The 14,176-nt window shown below is 42.1% G+C and overlaps 1 protein-coding gene across 41 annotated transcripts in view; it reads left to right on the plus strand.

The window, feature by feature from the left end:
- LOC119861038 overlaps positions 1 to 14,176 on the plus strand; it is a 362,455-nt gene that overhangs the window by 32,354 nt on the left and 315,925 nt on the right. For 11 of the 41 annotated variants that reach the window (XR_006274119.1, XR_006274115.1, XR_006274120.1 and 8 more), the window contains exons 2-6: positions 70 to 138; positions 2,268 to 2,338; positions 3,112 to 3,204; positions 6,112 to 6,306; positions 8,037 to 8,159. The exons of 1 other annotated variant lie outside the window; for it this stretch is intronic. Coding sequence is in view for 5 of the 40 variants with exons in the window: in XM_043492104.1 (XP_043348039.1) it covers positions 70 to 138; positions 2,268 to 2,338; positions 3,112 to 3,204; positions 6,112 to 6,306; positions 8,037 to 8,159 (551 nt within the window). In the remaining 35 variants the exon portion in view is untranslated. Of the gene's footprint in view, positions 1 to 69; positions 139 to 2,267; positions 2,339 to 3,111; positions 3,440 to 3,989; positions 4,278 to 6,111; positions 6,364 to 8,036; positions 8,160 to 8,957; positions 9,941 to 11,479; positions 11,543 to 14,176 lie in introns of those variants that run through there. 29 more of the 41 variants (XR_006274134.1, XR_006274126.1, XR_005294767.2 and 26 more) reach the window with 13 other exon arrangements.

The following is a 14,176-nucleotide window of genomic DNA, read 5'->3' on the forward strand; positions in this document are numbered from 1 at the left end:
CTTGTGCTAAGTTTTGAAACAAAACGACCATTTCTAGGTATTTACAGGATGCAAACGCTTTTCTTCCAGACATCTGCAGAAGGGCAGTGACACGTAGCCTGTCGTGGTATTTATTTTTCCTGTCTGAGATTGCAAACTGTAAGTCTATTTATGCCTGGCATTCTAATCCTGGGGGAAACATTCAGATTTACATTTTTAAACAACAACTCATCCAGATTTTGGCATTCAGTCAAACAGAAATTTGTCATAGTTTATAATGCTTGTTAACGAAAAACATCAAAAATTAATGCTCATTAGGGTGCTCATTACTATGCATTGGACTCTCAGTTTTGACTTAATTAAGTAAAGCACCACTTCACTGTGATATTGTGTCACTGCAGTTAAGAAAAAAAAGACTGTTCAGAAAACATACTGCAATAAGAGGTCTGAATGATGTTCCACTCGGACAGAATTACCTCTTATTTCATCGTGGGGCACTTGTATCTTCCACACTACAACTTTCTGACAGTTAGAAACAAGAAAATCTTAACTGCATACAGAGTTACTAGGTGATGGTTTGGATTTAATGTAGTCACTACTTGCATTCTTAAGACCCACGGAGTTTGAAAATGCAACATATCTGTACAGAGGGAGTGAGCTAGAGTATAGCTGTTGTCCAGCCATTTATAGATCTTCTAGTGTATGTACATAGGGCTACTGAGTTGTTGCTAATGTTTGTTTTGGCCGCCTGGACTTCTATTTTAAATCCGTAACGTGGGTAAGAATTGGGAGCAGAGAATCCATTAAAAGCATAGTTCTGAATATTCATTTAATTTTGTTCTTCCTTATGTCCTTCTGATTTCCCTGTGTTTGGAATCCAGGACTCTACTGGTTACTATTGCCCCACATATGGATGGAACTGAGCTCTTTTGACTACTTCTGTGTAAAGCTGTACAGATGTGGTCCAATGAACTCTCACTCAGCTGGACCCAAGGCTTAGCGCCAGTGCATTCTATTCAAAGCAGACTGGGAATGTCACCTCATTGCAGTGTTAATTCAGCTTCTGTCCTTATGCTCCTATTACTCATTTTGTGGGTTTGTGATTTGCTTTCACTTCTTGTGTAGGTTACAGGGCAGGAGAAAATGGAGCAGCACTTGTAAAGGAGGCGTATAGGGACCCTGCTTGGTAAAGGGCCATTTGGATGTGTGAGGTGTTTAAGGGGCATCTGTGTATGTGTGGGAGATTGAATGTCTGGTGGATGGACACAGCACGTGTATGTGAGAAACCTGTGGGAGGGGGGCCTGTGGCTCAGGTGTATGTGGAGGCTCTGGGGCGGGGAGTCAGAGTAGCAGCCGTGTTAGTTTGTATTCGCAAAAAAGAAAAGGAGTACTTGTGGCACCTTAGAGACTAACAAATTTATCTGGGAGTGTGTGGGTGGGAGAGAAGGGAATTGCCTGTGAAGGGCGGGGGGGCTGGTAGGTGTGAAGGGTGTATGGCAGGGGGCTGTGGCTGAGGGGTGTGAAGGGCATGGGGGACTGTGGATTGGGTGGGCACAAGGTTCATGTGGGGGTACTCTGTGGCTGGGTTGTGTGTGGCAGCTGTGGCTGAAGGGTGTGGCAGAGAGATTGTACATGGTGGGGAGGTGAGGCAAGGAAGGTTCATGAGAGGGTGGATAAGCAGAAACAACAAAGAAAATATCCTCTACTAAGTACCATATAAAATAAAACGATAAAATCTAAGTCTTTGCCTGGCAAGGAGGAAGTGTCATCTCCTTCCCAAATGAAAAGAGGAAGAAATGACACGAGAGTAATTTACAATTATTTTAATCATGAATAAGAAATGAATAAAATAATGTACTTGGCACACATCTCTAATAGTGATAATGCCATCTCCTTTGATAACAGCAGCACATTCTTCTGCAACACAGTCTCCCTCTTCCCTTCGCCTCTGGGATGATAGGCTGTGCTTTCAGAAGGACTGGTTGGAGGAATTTCCATAATCACTTGCCAATCCATCTCATCGGGCTGCAGAGTCTCTCCATCTCTGCAGATACCCCTCTCTCTTTTTGGGTCTGTCTTTCAAGACTCATTACCCTACATGTATACTATTGGATTTGTTTTCCATTTATGCAATATCCTCTACTCTTGGGAGTGTATGATCCTCCAACTCATTAATGTAAATAACACAGAGCTGGGTTTCCATCACTGCTCCTTACTGACTACCATTAATAATTTATTTCCAGTCTTTTTTTTTTTTTTGTATCTTTTATTATTATTCTGCTTCACAGGTCAACTGGCACTAGGAAAACTGAGCCAATGGGTGGAGAAATGGAAATATTATTATTGTTTACAGAGCCAGGTGAATAATTCATAACTGATAATTTATTCAGCACATTTGCTCTCTCTTTCTGATCATGAATTACCTGCAAAGGGATTTCTCCCCCCCCCCCCCAATTTATTTGTTGCGTGCAATTATTTGCCCTACCATCTCCTCACCCTTTCTGGGGTGGTGTGGCTTAGGTGGCTGTGCCACCTAAGTGCATGGGGGGAGCAGTCTGTATACTTCTCTGTGTTCAGGGATTGCGCTTAGCGTCTCCTATGAATGCCAGAGGTATCTGGCCCCCTCTTCAAACCAAATCTCAGGTACCAGTTTCCAGGGAATAATCCACTTGAAATAAATTGAATGACAAGGAAGAGAGTTTTAAGGCAAGCTTATCTGATGATCTAGCTCTGACACCCACTGACTCCTGTGCTAAAATACCATACGCATTTGGTAATATGTAGCTCAAAGACTTCAGGAGTGGGCTCTGTGTTCATGCTTACTACCCTATTACCATGGCCTGTGATTTTATGAGTTGGAGCTATCCAAACAATTATTATCTTATCTATCTTCAAATCTTTCCTTCACACTCACCTCAGCTCTGTAATGCCTATTAACATCATGGCCAGGCAGATGACAAGTTGTGACTATTGCATTTCGCCTTTCCTTTCCCAGCTCCCTTCTTTCCTGCCCTCAATCCTGATAAAGAAACGTATACTAATTGCAACTAACAAAGCTGGGCCATTTCTTCTTTCTTGCATGTTGTATCCTTAATCCCCACCCCCATGTGTTTTGTGTCTTTTTTTGTACAGTGTCCTGCACAATGGGTTCCTGATCATGATATGGGCTTTTGGAGGAGATCCACTGATACATCTGTGCAACTCCCATTGAAATCAATGAAAACTGTATGTTGCCTGAATTGAGCTCTGTAGTCTTTAATGGCTGGGTGATCAATGGCTTAAACATTTCTACATCCACTAGCAGAAATTAACTAAACATCTAACAAATGTGCCAATGAATCTTCTATCAATGCACCATGCTTTAAAATGATCAGGAGATCCTGCATGTGAAGGTATCTAATTCTCTCTCCACCCTCTGTGAATCCAGTCCATACATAGTCTTCTTTGATCGTTTAATAATGTAAGTAAAGGATACAAAAGTCCTGTAGTGGTTCTCAAACTTTTTTTTCCCATGGACCACTTGAAAATTGCCGAGGGTCTTGGTGGATCACTTAATGATCTTTCCAAATGTTGTTTGTACCATTAGCTAACTATTGTAAAGCGCTTTGGATAAAAGCGCTATATAAAAAAAACCCCTTAATAATAAAGGTTTTTTTGTTCTACAAATAAAAGCACACAATTAATATTTTACTATCAGTAGTCTTACCTTTCTAATGCAATAGATGTGTCCTCTCTCCCCCACTGCCGTGGCAGCCCCCGAGCTGGGGCTGGGAAGGGGCGGGGGTCTCTCCCCTGCCACAGCAGCCACAGAGCTAAGGCTGGGAAGGAGGGCCGTCTCTCCTCAGCAGCTGCAGCCCTGGAACTGGGGAAAGTCACCTCTTTCTCTGGCTACTGCAGCCCTGCACATCCCAAATTCCCTCCACCCCCTGTTCTCACCCCACTGTCCCCTCCCACCTACCTCCTATTCCCCCCAAGCCCACCACCTCCCCTTACATGTGCGTCTTCTCCAGGGTCCAGGCACCTAATTAGTGGAGCCACACCTGCACAACTCCACTAATTAAGTGGATGGCCGTTCATTCTCTCATGTGTGGCTGCCCAGACGTTCACCTTAGAGGGAACTATCCGCGGACCACCTGAATGGAGCTTGGACCACAGTTTGAAAACCTCTGGTCTAAGGCACTGCATATGAAAGCACAAATAAAGAAACAGCTTGATTCTGACCTCACACTGTTTCTTCCACATTCTGGGCCTGATTCCCCATTGCCTGCACTCTGGGCAGTCATTTACACCAGCACAATGTGAGTATGAAATGCCACCTGCTTGTGCAAGAAAGTAAGGAATTTTTTTTGGGAGTGCAACTCATATTGCACAGGTTTAAAGGAAATAGGGAATTAAACCCTGTAACTCCATTGACTTCAGTAGAGTTACTTCCATTTTATTCTGGTGTTAAATGAGATAAAAAATAGCCTCATACATTTTATCCCAAGGAGAGCCCTACTATACTTTTACAGACATTAAATAGGTACGTTAAAGCTCAGATTGGCCTCAGCTGATTTGTGGATTCAAGTCCTGGCTATTTTCTTATTTTGCTATTCAAGTCCCTGGCTAGGGACTCAGTGCCCAAGAGAGCATAGATCCACAAATGGAACTTGGTGGTCCCCATTGCTGGAGAAGAGTGGGCCAAAAGACATAGGTGTTTGGCATTTGGGGAGGGGACAGGGAGAAGAGGCAAGTCCCACCTGCCCTCTGTTGCCTGATTTATATACACTGCTTTATAGATTGTGGTCTGAGAAATTATACTAAATTCAAACACAAAGGGCAGAAAAGCAGCATATGTGGTGCCGCACGCACAGAGGCCCCTCGTCCTACTTGAGAATCACAATATGACATGGGAGCAGCAGCACTTCTAACCTCTTTACATGAGAGGGAAGAAAACAATTGACTCACCCTGTGGCCTAGTGACAGCGGTCAGTAGCTTTAGCATGAGCGACTACTGTCCATTTCCTCTTCAGAGGGCACCCCTCACTTTTTCCCCTCTAGATGCTTGGTTCTCCAATCTGATGCTGGCCATTTTAAAGTTCTAAACAACTGTCCTTATATAATTTATACTGCAGACAAAAGTGGACCCTCACAGGCAATAAACGAGAATAAATGAGGGATGCTGGAAATGTTTTGTGCATTTCCCTGGTGCATCAGCACAAAGTTATTTAGCACAGGTGTTTGGGAAATTGTGATTCACTGAGAACTCAGTGTTCAGTGGCTCTCAAATTCCCAATTCCAACAGTATAGTGCATTTTTCTGTCATTAATATATAGGGCTATAATAAAACACACACGTAGAAACACTACTTGCCACTCTCTGGTTCTTTGTTCACCTAGTGTAGCAGGTTGATCACCCACTCCTGCTCTGAAGGACTTGAAATCAGCCCTGGGAGAGGGCTGAGGCTGCAAGAGGGCTGCTGCTAGGGAAAGCAGCAAGCCTCGGCTGATTGGGGAAACAGCCACAGCTGGAGCAATGCCCCAGTCAGGGCCCAGCGGGCCTTTATAAGAGGGCAGTGGGCTGGAGGACACAGTCTCTCTCTAGATGTTGAGAGAGAGGGGCTTGATTGCTAGGAGCTGAGCAGGGTGCCTAAAGTGGAGGAGGGCTAGGAAAGGCCAGAGGAGCTAGGGATCTCGGGCCTGAGAAACCCCCAGGCTGCAGGCCTTGATGAAGGCCTCGGAAAAGGGTACTGGGGTTGCAGAGGGCAGCCCAAAGGTAGGTAGAAGCAGCAGGTCCAGATCCTCCTTGCCAATTGATGAGTGGCAATTATACTGTAGTCCGCCCCAGGGAGCAGGGGCTAGATGGTGACTGGCAGTAGCCAAAGACTGATGCGAGGTGGGGATAGAGGGTGGGGAAGACCCAGATCTAGGGGGGTACTGCCAGGGGGCAGCACCCCACTGTGAAAGGGGCACCAGGGTCTGGGAGGGACTCAGGGCCCAGCAGCAAGCGGGACACCAACCTGCAGAGGGCGCTCTGGAGGCTGGAAATTCTAATTCCCTGGATGACCAGCAGGAGGCGTCTCGGGGTGAGTCCCGCCTCACCACACCTAGGTGCATCCTTTTACTTCTACATTCATTGTCTGTATATTTCCAGGAAGGGATTAAACAGCACAGGTGCTGCTGGCATAATTATACAAGCAGGCAGAAGCCATGTAAAGACTGGGAAGAAAATGTGTCTAAAAAGTTCCTGCAGCTCCATGGGAACAAAATATATCACTCTGTCAAGCAAAAAGGATCAAATACCACTTGTGGTACAGTCAAGTGTGCAGCCAAGCAGCCACATGCTCAGGTGAAAATGTGACAGAGGACAAATTGCAGTTGCTTCCTGGAGCTCCCCGCTCTGATGGTGCGTTTGAACATGTAGAGCCTTTAGGGTTTGTTTTGTTGTTTTCTTTTAAACATAACCATCAGCTGGCTTCTATGGGTCTGTATAGAGTGTGTGTCAGGGCCAGATTTCACTTGAAGAGTTTGGAAGAGGAACTAAACAGTTATAATACCACTGGAAAAAAAGGAGAATTGCAGGGACCTCAATGGAAAGTAGCTGCCTGAAACACAAGCGAACTTCATGGAGATGATCCCTGTACATAAGAAGCACTTGTTATGACACAACTCAGTTTCTAGGAATTAGCAGTTACTTGCAGGTAGGAAAGGAGGAATTGTTAAGGATAAAATCAGAACTCTGCTCCACAAATATATATATATATATATATATATATATATATATATATATATATATATATATATATATTTTTTTTTAGAAGAGTCAGGTCTTGAATTCCTGGAAGTAGCCGGGTAGCATCTTTCTTTTTTACATGTGCCTCTGGCTCTATTGTGGATCAAGAGGACATGAGGAAGTCATTAAATACATCAAGTGGTGACTGCACCTACTTGAAAATTCAGTAGCATCCCTCTTCTCAGAAGGGCATCCCATCTTATGACCATCAGGATGGGTTGAAGTTCTGCCATGGAGTTTAATGGGAGCATGGTTGAGCTTGTGATTTTTTTTTTAAGACCATTTTAAACTCAAGACATTTGGATAATCCAGATAGGCAGTAAAATTTCCAACTCTTTACTTGAACAAAACAAGTTCTCGCAAGAATTTAGCCCTATACTTATGTCTATAGTCTTATCATAGCTTCAAACCTGTGTCTCTGACAGCATTGTAGTTCCTTATTTCAGTAAAGGGAACATCTTTTAGGGGGACTGTATATAGTTTACAAAGACATGAGGAACTGTATGTGCGTATACAACATAGTGAGTATATGTAATATATGCAGTGAGCCATGATCTAGGGATTTGTAGCTCACTAAGACATTAGTTACTGCTCTGAATGAACTACGCCAGCTCTCCAGATTCAGTCACAAGAGATATGGCCACCACCTTAACCAGTGTAAGAGCAAACATATGAGTTCTTTGTTTTCTTGCTGATACAAGGACAATTCTGCTTAGTTTTATTCACTGCAAAAGAAAAATGCAGTTGCTTTGCATGCAAGCAACCATTATTGGCAAGATGAAAGGTTTTAGTTTAGTATTGATTTTAAGTCGGGGAATTTTCTCCAGCTGAGTATTTGCAGGACATTCTGTGTAGAACAGTATAGAGGCGAAGGACCCCCCAGCCTCTGACATCTTGAACTGTCAATATTCTGAGTGAAGATGTTTGCTTTATTTCTGCTCCTTTTCACATAGTCTTATCCCAAGCCCAGTGCCACTCAACTGAGAAAGCAGAGGTGTACTTTGAAAGGGAATAGTGGGGAGGCAAGAAGAAGAAAGATTTGTGTTTTCTTGAAACCAGGTTAGGTAATTGAACAAGCTTTGCTTTTTGAAGTGTTCCTTTGGTTCGAACTCTGAAAATAAAGCTCGAGATACTCCTGAGTTCTGAGCTATAAGTGTTTGGCGCTCTGTGTGTGTGTGTGTGTGTGTGTTTCCCTGTGTCTTTTTTAAAAATAATTTGGTGTTTCAGTCATTTCCCTGCCTTCAGGGATCTCTGCTCAGCTGAGCTTGTCAAAATGTCTCCTACAGGTTTTTCAATTTCCATTACACTTTTGGATGTCACCTGGACTGGGTGCCTTGTCAGTTGGAAGGATCTCTGACCTTTTAAATAAGCATTTTGACTGTTGTCTGCACAGAAGATATGCTGAACAGGTTAGTCAATTGATACCTACTTTACATCAGACTGCCACTTTTATTTAGGGGAAGCAGGTTTGGATACAGCCCTTGGGAAATTCAGGGGAAGGAAATACTTCTGATGTAGTAAACAGACTATTTAATGTCAGTACTGATGTATATAGATGTAGCTGAAAGAGGAGATGTATGGGTTAATTAGAAAACGTCTGCAACTTGTCTACCCGTACCTTTTGAATGTTCAGCATACTGAAATATCCATGCAGAGAAATCATGTTTCCTTACCAATGAACCAGTATTTCTGGCACTAAAATTTAATCACTGAAGTAGCCTGTCTGAAGAGATCAGCAGGTTGAGTGACATGATACAGCATAGCTCCTGAGAATAAGCATCGGGGACAGATAGCAATTTATTCTCTCTGTGGCACCTGCAGTTGATGGGTTGCTGTCTGATTTCTAGAGTGGTTACCATTAAAAAGTCAGCACATGCCAACAATTATCATATGATGCTATCTAAAATGTCTCTTTCAAACTGGCCTTGTCAACATGAACACATTGGTGCAGACCTATAATGCAGATTGCATGCCAAAGTAAACTGCTACAGCAGTGTAGCTACACTGGGGTAGATTTCCCTAGGGTAGACAGGACACAAGTATTGGGGGAAACTGTAGTATTTTGGGTACTGTTGTATCATAACTTGTGGCAAATACCGACTTGTCCACTGAATGCATCTGACGAAGTGAGCTGTAGCTCACAAAAGCTTATGCTCAAATAAATTTTAGTCTCTAAGGTGCCACAAGTACTCCTTTTCTTTTTGCAGATATAGACTAACACGGCTGCTACTCTGAAACCTGACTTGTTAATAGTGACTGTTACGTTTGTATGTGTCCTTTGCATGTATAAACAGTTCATGATCTGCTTTTGTGTCTTCCAGTGAATTTCTGTAACAGTTACCCTTTCTTAACAAATCCGTTTTTATTACATTCATGTACTCTAATTGGTTTCTGTGTTTTGGTATCAAAATACAACATGTCTTATCTCTTTGTCAATTTAAAAAAATCTATCCTCTGAAATTTCAAACTATCTCTGAGGAAGAGAATAAATTCCTTTTGGGTGATATTTCATCTTCAGTGTCTTGACTCATGAAAAACCAAGGCTAGCTTTTAGTAGCAATATCTTCTAGAACAAGATAAAGGAATCAGTTTTCCAGGAATGATTGTTCATTATGAGTGGACCTCAAAGTGTGTGGTGTGCGTGTGGGTTTTTTTTTTTTAAGTTCAATGCCCACGCTCAGGCACAAACATGGCTGAACTTCTTTGGTTCAGACATCGGATGAGAAGTCTCATGAGCTCTCAAAAATTTAGCATTTTTGCTCTCAGAACCAGGAACCAGAGGTGCAAACAAACACATTTAAAAATAAAATCTTGGAACCTTTCCAGTTCCCCAAAATGCTCACCTTCAGTTTGAGCTTCAGGTGAAGGTATCATCTGTTCTTTTAAAAATATTCTTGACCAAATATTTAACTTTTCAAGTACTCTCATTTTGACACCACATGTCAAAAGCATTAAGCTTTACTGAACAGTTGGGAGTAAATTTAACAAGTGATTTATGGGACTCTTGCATCTTAGTGGTTGTGTCTCTTCACTATGAATATAGGTGTGTTAACTCTAGTTATCAAACTCAAGACAAATCCCAGTGAAGACAATGCATGTGTAGTTTTTGTGTGAATTGGGGAGTAAAATACAGTCTATGGGGGAAAAAGAAAAGGAGTACTTGTGGCACCTTAGAGACTAACAAATTTATTAGAGCATAAGCTTTCGTGAGCTACAGCTCACTTCATCGGATGCATTTGGTGGAAAAAACAGAGGAGAGATTTATTTATATATATATATATATATATATATATATATATATATATATAAATAAATCTCTCCTCTGTTTTTTCCACCAAATGCATCCGATGAAGTGAGCTGTAGCTCACGAAAGCTTATGCTCTAATAAATTTGTTAGTCTCTAAGGTGCCACAAGTACTCCTTTTCTTTTTGCGAATACAGACTAACATGGCTGCTACTCTGAAACCAGTCTATGGGGGAATGACTCTTTAACTCAACCTGCTAATTTATGCAAAAACTGCACACTGCGTTGTCTATACAAGGATATTACCTTGAGATAATTAACTCGAATGAGCTAACTTGAGTTAAGAACACACCTTCCATCCCTCCCACCCCTCCCCCAAAAGAAGACAAGGCCAATGAGAGCTGACCTCCTAAATCTAACCCCTCACCCTGAAAATTGCCCATCATATTAGGCCTGATATATTTCCAGGGTACAGAGTCAGACTTTAGGTAGAAATTTGTTCCAAAGAAAAGAACGAGAGCTCCTCAACAATCTGCCACTTCTACTTACCGAGCACTCTTAGCTATGTCTACACTACAGACATTACAGCAGCACAGCTGTACCGCTGCAGCTATGCCGCTGTAAGGTCTCCTGTGTAGCCGCTCTATGCTGGTGGGAGAGAGCTCTCCTGCTGGCATAATTAAATCACCCCCAACCCAACAAGTGGCAGTAGTTATGTTGGCAGGAGAGCATCTCCCACCGACACAGCTCTGTCCACACTGGCACCTTTGTCGGTCAGGAGTATGTTTTTTTTTTTTTTTTTTTCAAGCCCCCCCAGCAACAAAAGTTTTGCCGATTAAAATTGCTAGTGTAGATATAGCCTTAGACCCTGATTTAGTATCCCTTACTCCTTTGTATAGTCCCTCTGAAGTCAATGTACTATGTACATGGGAACAGGACTGGGCTTAGATCTTTTTTTTAATATAACTGTTTTGTGTGTCTATGTGGCTTTGCATTATGTGAAAAGGGTCAGTAGATAGATTCTCTGTTTGCCTGTTTCATTTCAGGAAAGCTTGTCCTTTCTGCTTTTCCTTTGTCTGCTTTTTCCCATTAGAGTATTTGCTTCAAGTTTAACAGGACACACAGTGAGCCACTTCCCTTTGAGGTTTCCTTGGTCTCTTCTGTCTCTTTCATGTGAAGGGAAGTGCCATAACACAACAAGATTGATGAGGGCCATTATCACTTGTCCTATCCAGAGATGAGCTATAAGGCTTAGCAAACTGTGAGTTTCTCTGGGCATGGAGGAATCCACCAGCCAATCACCTGGAGAGGGGCTATTTATTGGCACAACCTGCACTTGTATCCAAAATTCATCATGTTAAAAAACATTTAAAGCAATTTTTATGGCTTTTTTTTTTTTTTTTTTTTTAAAAGAGCAATTTCATGGCTCTCAGTGTAAACAATATTTGCCGGTGTCTCACTTTGTCAATTTTCTGCTGTATTTTTCAATTTGTGGGATGGAAGGAGTAACACTCAGAATCAGGGACCAAATCTGCGCCAGTACCTCAGGTATTGCACTTAGAATTTAAAAAAATTAGCCACAGAATGATCTGGCTGCTCAATACCCAAGTTGATGGTTTTTTTGTTCAATAAGATTTTTTAAAAATAGCATACATTTTAAAAATCCCTTATTTTTTAAAATAATATTTTATTTGAAGCCAATCCTGCCTCTTTGCCAGAATGGATGGCCATGGAGGCTGAGGAGGTGGTAGGGTATCAAGAGATAGCATGATCCAGAGGAGAGCCAGCTGGAATCTTTTTCAGTGGGCTGAAGTCAAAACCTTTTGTGCAGCTGTATCGGTTTGTGATGGGGATCAGAGGGAAGGGACAAGAGGGAGAGTCTCTGTACAGCCTGGTGGTTAGGGCACTGGCCTGTGGGAGATCCAGGTTCAACTCCCTGCTCTGCCTGATTCAGAGTCATCTGGGTATGAAGGCCAGTGTCCTAATCCTACCTCTTGACTTCTGGATCAAAAAGCTCAGGTTTCAATCCACTTTGAGAAGTGTTGGCTTTGTTCTAAAGTGGGATGAAACCAAATGTCAAAACCTCAAAATTTGCCACCAAAAGGAGAGGCTGGATATGAGGGCAGGGAATAGATCAGTGGGTCTATGGCTATGAGAAGTCACTGGTCAGACTTCCCCTTCCAGCTCTTGGGGCTGATTCTTCTCTCACCTAGACTAGATTTTACACCAGTAAAATTCTATTGACTTCAGTGGATTCACATGTGATTTATAGCTTTGAATCTGGTCCATAGTGTGTATGTGGATGCAGTAGCTGTGGGCTGGCTTCTTCGTGGCTTAGGGCTATACGCTGCATCCAGTGTCTGATGCTTTGACTTCACTTTAGCCCCAAACAGATGTTCTGGTTGCTTTTAGTGTTATACAATGCTAACATGCATGTACAGGGAGAGTTTGTTGTTCTGTGGCAACTCTACAGCTATTAAAGATTAAAATCTTATGTAATGGACTAAGAGCGGAAGATTTTTATCACTGAATCTAGATCCAGAATAGCGTTGGAGGTTTACAAAGCAGCCTAAAGGATTTACCTTCCATTAATGTTGATGGATTACATGTATCTAAATCCCCTAGATGGCTTTGAAAATGTCAGCCTAATTGCTGCAGCCCTTGTACACATTGACTTTAAAGAGTTTTGGTATACAAGGAATATAGGGTTGGACTCCAGATTGATTTGGGAGGAATTGGGATCTTCTATAGTACAGGGTAGAAAATATCTTAAAATAACTAATAGGTGTTTATATGATAGACAAAAGAAAGTCTTCCCTGTTCTTGGAACAACAGGAAACTATATTCTGCGTACCGTTTCCCTCTTCTGTTATAGAGCACTCAAATGCCAAAGAAAAAACAACATTTACAGGTTTAGCGCTAAGTTTTTCATTCACTCTTGATTACTATCAGGATTCAATTTTGTCTGTGCAATTTAACAACATATAGAGATATTTAGGTAATAGGGGAACATTAATTATGGACTCTGAGAGCATGGTTTTAGGATTCCTGCCATTTTTTGGCTTGATTTGAGAGAATGAGCTGAAAACCCTCACCATCCATATTCAGTCACTTAACTACACACCGTTGAAAGCGTATGTGACTGACTAATTAGCAGTGAAGTATGCTTTGGCATAGGTCTGTTGCTGAAGCTCGTTCTTAGAGGGACTCAATCTCTGAATTTATCTTTATTAGGGCCTTGTCCAAATGATAAATATATACTGCCTTCTTTGTATCTGCCACTTGGAAATAAATCACTTTAGGATTGATTTGCTAACAGCTTTCTTCTCTCAGTATGTCCTCCTGCCCTGGAGGTCAGACTCGAGTTCTTCACAGACAAATACACCCAAGCAAGCTGAAATGTGGGGAAAAAACACTAACAACCAGCATGTCAGAGAGTTAGGTGTTCACAGGCACATATGTTTTAGTAATGCACTAGGCTCGTGCATTGTTTTGCTACAAATTCATCTTGAACCCTAATCTGTGCCAACACTGCCTTCCTTTACATTTGCAGTATATGTGCAAATTATGTGGGGGGGGGGGGAAGAGAAAACAAGGGGGCGGGGGAAGGCTCTGAAAACACCATAAATGTTAGATGAGCCCAACAAGAACTCAGATCTGAGTTTCATGATGAGCCTCTCTGCGATAAAATAGGCAGATCTGGAACCTGAACATTCCTACCAGTCTTTGGAGAATTTAAAAAAATGGTTTGTAGCAGTATCCATCTATCTCAGTCAGGGACTATTTTTGTAGTGGGGTGAAGCAGAATCCTCAAATCTCAGGAATTGTACAACTTGAACCTGAGCCCAGATCTACCTTTTGTGACTGGGGTCTATATACAGACAGACATAGTGCAAATATAAAGTCAGTGATGACAATGATTGGATTCAAGATCAAGTAATAATCAAGTACACTGTGAGAATGCAGACTTGTGGTCCATGGGCCAAATCTGAAAATAGCAGGCTGATCACATGGTGCTGGGCCTCTTCCTTGCTTTCCCCTATCAACTACAATAAAGACAGATACAAATACTCTAAATACTTCCCCAGCATTATATTTCCATATCAGCAATTGTGGTTGCCACGGGGATGCTGTGATCATGAATGGAACAGGAAGGTGATCCACTTCTCTCTGCTAACATGT

This window comes from Dermochelys coriacea, chromosome 9, assembly GCF_009764565.3.
Source record: "Dermochelys coriacea isolate rDerCor1 chromosome 9, rDerCor1.pri.v4, whole genome shotgun sequence".
NCBI classification, from domain to species: domain Eukaryota; kingdom Metazoa; phylum Chordata; order Testudines; family Dermochelyidae; genus Dermochelys; species Dermochelys coriacea.